At 56.6% G+C, this 6,286-nt stretch overlaps 1 protein-coding gene across 2 annotated transcripts; it reads right to left on the reverse strand.

Moving 5' to 3' along the window:
- Nucleotides 1-2,628: 2,628 nt before the first annotated feature.
- On the reverse strand, nt 2,629-5,988 carry Six2 (SIX homeobox 2). 2 transcript variants are annotated; one of them, XM_076833497.1, is made up of 2 exons: nt 5,369-5,988; nt 2,629-3,287 (listed from the first exon to the last, which is right to left on the reverse strand). In XM_076833497.1, exons 1-2 carry the CDS (start codon nt 5,926-5,928, stop codon nt 2,957-2,959), a joined length of 891 nt encoding a protein of 296 aa, XP_076689612.1. In that variant the 5' UTR covers nt 5,929-5,988; the 3' UTR covers nt 2,629-2,956. The 2 variants fall into 2 exon arrangements, with proteins under 2 accessions (XP_076689612.1, XP_076689611.1); XM_076833496.1 differs by having other exon boundaries at nt 5,363-5,988.
- Between the last annotated feature and the right edge of the window lie 298 nt (nt 5,989-6,286).

A 6,286-nucleotide genomic window follows, 5' to 3' on the forward strand; every position in this document is an offset into this window, starting at 1 on the left:
AAAGACCGGGCCCTGGTCCCCACAGGTCGTTGGGCAGAAAGTGGCTGCTGGCAGGGGCAACAGTGTGGATTGTGGATTTGCGTGCTTCTTGGAAAGAAGCGTAATTTGTATGTGTGACGGTATGTGTGAGAGAGCACATGCAGGCTCCAGCCCCCTCCAGGGGGTCCATTTCTGCATTCTCTTGCATATATATCCAAGAGAGAGTGCTTGAGGACCCACTGTGTCTGCAAATGGTATGAGGGTCTCTGTGTGCTTGGTTCTGTATTTTGAGTGCATGCAGATATGAGTGTGTGTGACAGTCTATTTCTCTGGGTGGACACTATGCATGAGAGGGTGAAAAGTTTTGTTGCCATCCAACAGCTGTGGAACATAACTGCCTGAATCAAATTAATATTAAACATGTATGTTCATGTTTATATGAACGTTAATATAGTCTGTTTTCCTGTGAGTGTGGGACTGAAAAACAGGGAGTGGGTAGGGGTGATGCGGCATATACAATATGTGTTTGTCTCATTTCCAGAAGTGAATATGGAAAAGAGTGGACTCTGACATAGCAAGGGGCCCTTTGGGTTGAGGAGAGTTCGTTTTGAGAGGCGGTTTTAGGCATGGATTGGGTTTTTGGACCTTCAGGCAATGGCTGGCCCTTCATCCTTCCAGGCTGTGGAAGTTAGGTCGCCCAGGCCCCACAAGCACAGACAGTACCCGAGAGGACCTGAGTTGTTTCCTGAGAGTAGAGCCTCCAGGAGAGGCAGAGAGAAGTACCCCGGCTGGAATTTCTCTCGGGGTGTAGAAGTGGACAAGCGCTGGGTGCCCACGCAGGGGGAGACTCCAGCATCGCTGAGCAGTCCCAGCTGGTGGGTTATCTCCTTTAATTCCAGACCTGAACAGATAGTAGTTCCCGCGCCTAGTTAGGCCACTCAGCTGCCTGAGTCCGCGAGAGAATTCTTGGTAACTTTAGAAGGTCCGAGGAAAAAGGTCTTCTGATTTTGCCCCGATTTTACCCCAAAGCGCTGATTTTGCCAGAAAGGTAGTCCTAAGAGGTCCATGTGCTCTGGGATCTCAGCTCAATAAATGCCTCTTTCCCTCCATCCCTTCCAGTTCAGGGACTGCAGTCTGGGCGTCCTAGTTTTGGAGAAGGGTTTTCAGTATCCATAGCCACTGAAAACCAACACCCAAAAGCCCCAACTTCCTCCTCGCAGAGTTCTTCCTGCTGCGAATCTGCCGGCTTGGCCCAGCCAGTTAAAGGGGTCTAGAACCACAGAGGAGAGTCAGCGCTGAAGATTAATTCACAGCTACAGAAGCACCTGTGACGCACGACGCGCCAAGGCGTCCCCTTGGCTTGACCTTCCGAACCCAGGTGCCCACTTACTCTTCATTTACAACACGCGCCCTGCCGGCCCAGCCGCTCGGTCGCCTCTGACTTTCTCCCCTGTCCACCTCCGGAGCAAACCGACTGAAGCATTGGGCAGGTGCGTGTACGTGAGCTCAGAGACCTTTGCTCTGCCGCGCTGTCCTACTGGCTACACGTCGTACCTGGAGCCTAGGTCTCGGCAGCCGCCCCCCGCCCTCCGCCCTCCGCCAGGCGGGAGGGGGCAGGGGGCTAGCATATCTCCCGAGTATTGCCCCTAGTTCCAGAGGCTGAGACTACTCCAAGGTGTCGGCCAGACAGGATACTTCCGCGGTCTGATTGGTTCCCCAGCCTCCGCATTTCTAAATGCACGTACCCGGCGGGCACATCCCACCTCCCCTTCCCAGGTGGAAAAAGCGGGAGGGGGGGGGTGCTCTGCGCAATGGTATGGGGAGAAGGAGCCCGCACCCTGCCCACTTCTACAGGGAATTTTCTGGAACAAAAAAAGGGATCGAGGGTTTTGGGAGAGGAAGTTTCAAAGTTTTCAGGCCCCTCACCTAGCAAATGATACACTTTGGGAGGGTGCCTCCGGGTTTCAGGGACTCACGGGTTTCTGGGACTCACCGGAGTATCCCTGTGGGGGAAATCAGACACTGTTGCACTCCTGGCCCTCGGGCTTCATGGCATATATTCATATATATTTGATTTCTAATTTTATTATAAAATAAAAGCATAAATATATTCCGAAGAACATTCACAGGAAGGCATAACAGGGAAACGGCAAGACCGCGGCTCGGGAGGCACGCTCTGCCGGGAGTGCTGCGGCCACAGTCCGGGGAAAGAGGAGAGAGCATCGTGGAGGAGCCTCGCAGAGAGAGCGGGAGAGAGCGAGAGCGACAGCGAGAGCGAGGGGAGAATAAAAGGGCTTCTGGGATGCTTTTCACTTAAGTTACTAGGCAAAAAGCTGACAGCTGCAGCTTCCACTGATGTGGTGGGTTTCCTCTCCGGAAAGCCTTTGGAACGACCTAGGATCCAAGACTTTAAGGGCCCTTTCCTCCTCCCCACTCCTGGAAAGTGCGGAGAGGGAAATCAATGGCCAGACTGGAGGAGAGAGAGGGTACAGACCCAGAGCGCCAAGGCAGAGTGCAAGACACCATCAGGAAAGACAAGGAAAAAAGAGCTAGAAATCTAGAAGAAAACAAGGAATAGCAAGAAGAGGAGAGAGAGGAGAGGCGAAAGGACAGAAAACTGAGAAAGGAGAAAAGAAAAGGAAAGGAAAGGAAGAGGAGGAGAGGGGTGCAGGCAAGAGGAGAGAAGAAAGAAAAGGCAGAGAGAAAGAACGAGAATGGTGTATATAATTTATTCCCTTCCCTGGTTCAAGACCTGGTCCCCGGCCTCCAAAGGATCTCAAAAGCGGCTTGTTGAAAATAAATTCCAAATAAGGACCCAGAGTGCCATCCGATTTGTCCCTGCCGGCGGTTCTGCCGGCCTTGCGCGCGGATCTTTCAGTACCTGGAGGGGCCGCCGGCGCTGGGGCCCTCCGGGCGCCGCCTTCTCTCGGGTCCCAGCGCCAAGCCCGGAAGGCAAACGCAAAGAGGCAGCAGAGCTCTAGGAGCCCAGGTCCACGAGGTTGGCCGACATGGGGTTGAGGATGGAGTCCTGGAGGCCGTGGTGATGCTGCAGTGGGTCCGCCCCGCCTCCGCCCGGCACAGGCACCGGCACTGCGCTGGGTCCGGGAGGGTGGCCCAGACTGTGCAGGGACGGCAGCCCGGGTGGTGGCGGCGGACTGAGTAGCAGCGCGGGGCTGGACGACGAGTGGTCCGGCGTCCCCGACGGCGTCTTCTCGTCTTCGGAGCTGCCTAGCACCGACTTGCCGCTTCCATTGAGAGAAGAAGCCAGTGGGTTGTGGCTGTTGGAATTGGAGTTCTCGCTGTTCTCCCTGCAAGTGCAGGAGCAAAGCAGCCGGGTCAGCGGGGAAATGAGGCCTTTTAGCGCGGTCTTACCCTGAGCCAGTTTGCCACCGGTCTGCGGAGACAGAGCGCCGGCGCCCTGCTTGCGGGTGTTTTCGGTTTCTATGGTTTTGGCGGCCTGGCCTTGGCTTTTCATTTATGCCAGTTTTCACAATCTTTCAACACCCGATTTCGCTTGACCCTCTCTCCTAGATCATCTCCCTCTCTCTTTCCCCGCCTCCCATGCTCTCAATCTCATGACTATCTTTCCTACTCTATCAGCCCCCCTCCCTTCTACCAGGAGAAGGCGATCCTGGAGTTGGAGGGTGGGCAGGAAAAAAAAAAAGATGATGCCTCGATTTTCAGATTGCTCTAGGCATCTCCAGGTAGGTTTACTAAATAGAAGTGGGGCCAGGAGGATGAGGTACCCTAGATCCCAGGCTGGGTGACCAATTTGAAAGTGAGTATCTCACAGCCTTTCATTTCTTTCTGCTTTTCTCTGCATGAGAGAAACTTTTGGGCACAGGGTCCTGACCCCCGAGGGACCTATTTCTCCAACCTGGGCACATCATGTGAGGGCTGCCCTTGCTAAGCCTAGGATCAAGGCTCCAAGAACAGAGGGTTCCCTTTCCCTGGTGGGCATAGTGGAAACTTTGGCCAGGGAACTGGAAGCTGGGGCATGGAGGGTAGCCCCTGGGAGAAGACAGAAGGGAGGACTTGGTAGTCTTGACCTAGACTTTTCCATCATAACCCGAAACTCCAGCTCTCACCAGGGGCTTGGGCCAGGGAAGGCAGTTCTTAAGGAGTCTGGACTTAGGCCAGTCTGGATGTAGGGGGGACCCAGCAAAGAGAACTCACCTCTTGCCCTCCCTTTGCTGACAGTCCCTGCTCGGACTTGGATATTTGAAATGCTGGGTAGAGTCTTATTTTCGCTGGGGGCTTCTGTTCCTGATATCTTGGGAGAGGAATCCACAGACAGGCTGCGGAACCTGACCACTGTGGATACCCCAACCTCAAGATACCAAAGTTCAGTCTGCAGCATTCCCTCCATTTCCACTCTTCAGCACTCCAATTCTGACCCTGATCATTCAAAATCTGGGCTAAACACACCCCATACCACCAACCTCGGGTGTCCTATTTGACTGTTACTTTCAGGTTGGATTCTGTTCCCACAATTACTTTCTCTCCCACCCCCTGTTCAGATTTGGAGTTCTGAGGGGCTACAAAGCAGGCAGTAACAAGGGCCTGCTGGTCAACCCCTAGACTATTTCAGAAAGTCCTGGTTTCCCTGACAACATACAACTCTCAGGCCTTGTGAGGCTCTTAGCTCACTCGTGATATACAGACCTACCCCCTAAAGAGGGTAGTAGAACCTGAGGAAAAGGGTCAAGGGCCTGGCAGTCCAGGGAAGGGCTGCTGGGTCCATTTAAGCAGCAAAGGGGTCATGTGTTTCTCCTCTTCTCTCTCAGAGCTGGCACTTGTTCCCTGGAGCCTCACCTCAGTCTTCTGCATGCAGCCTAAGAGACTGGCTCTCAACTCCCACATTCAGACAAGGAAAATTCTTGCCCAGGCGCTTCTTCATCCAGTCCATACTACGGAAATCCCAGTCCTGACCCCTAGTCACACTTAGGTTTGGAGGTGAGTAAGGCTGAGGGGAAGTGCAGGGAAGCACAGAGCCAGTCAGGAATCGCCTCCCGCTTCTACCTGGGCCCACACAGAGTCCTTGGCCTTTCCAGGTAAGACCAGGGCCTGCCTGCTGTGCCTACTTTGTGCGGGTTCAGGCCCACAGTTCTGCCCTCTCCTTGAAGCTCCCGGCTTCTCCACTTTTGTCCTTAAACGACCAGGGAGTTAGTTGACAACTTCCCGCATTGGGCTTTGCCCGCTTTAGACAAATCCCTGCCCGCCGGGTCTCCCGAAAGACCTGTGCGCCCTCTAGGTCAGGCTAGGCTGCAGCTGGCCGTTGCTGGGACTGAAGGGTCCGGTTTAGGCCTCGCTTGGGGTTGGGCAGACGCCCTGCGACCCACTCCCTCGGACCCGGGAAAGCCGGCGCCGAAGCTCTACTTACTCGTACCTTTCCTTGGCCTCGGCGGCCCGGTCGCGCTGCCGCCGGTTCTTGAACCAGTTGCTGACCTGCGTGGTGGTGAGGCCTGTGGCCTCCGCCAGCTCGCGCTTCTCCCGGGGTGACGGGTAGGGGTTGTGAGCGTACCACTCTCGCAACACGCTGCGACTCTTTTCCTTGAAGCAGTAGCTGGTCTCCTCGCCGTCCCAGATGGAGCGCGGCAGCGGGAACTTGCGTCGCACGCGGTATTTGCCCACAGCGCCCAAGGGCCGGCCACGCAGCTTCTCCGCCTCGATGTAGTGGGCCTTGAGCCATAGCTGCTGTAGCTTGGCGTGGTTGTGTGGCGAGAACTGGTGGCTCTCCAGGATCTTGTAGAGCTCGCGGAAGTTGCCGCGGTGGAAGGCCACCACGGCCTTGGCCTTGAGCACGCTTTCATTCTTGTGGAGGTGCTCGCAGGCGGGCAGCGACCACAGGAAGCGGCCCAGCCGCTCAATGTTGCCGCCCTGCTGCAGCACCTCGCACACGCACGCCACTTGCTCCTGCGTGAAGCCAAAGGTGGGCAGCATGGACATGGTGCCGGCTGCGCCCCCGCCCGCCCGCGCGCGCCCTCACCGCGCCGCGCAGTCCCGCATGGGCGCCTCCCCGCCAGCCGTCCGGGCCGAGAGGCGGGAGGGGCGGGCCCCCTGGTCCGGCGCTGGCTCCCGGCGAGTCCTGAGTCACTGCAGTACGTCCTCGTGCCGGCCGCGGGTCCCGCGCAGCTCCGCGCCCCCGCCGCCTGCGTGCCCAGCCCGCGCCTTCGCCCAAGTCCGGGGGCCGCCTGGGGCGCCGCTCCGCATGCTCTGCGCCCGCCCGCCGCTCCCTAGTTCGCTTCTCGGTCGCTCTCCCTCCCGTCTAGCTCGCTCGCAGCTTTTTTAATAATATTATTCTAAG

Source organism: Callospermophilus lateralis, chromosome 14 (assembly GCF_048772815.1).
Source record: "Callospermophilus lateralis isolate mCalLat2 chromosome 14, mCalLat2.hap1, whole genome shotgun sequence".
NCBI lineage: Eukaryota > Metazoa > Chordata > Mammalia > Rodentia > Sciuridae > Callospermophilus > Callospermophilus lateralis.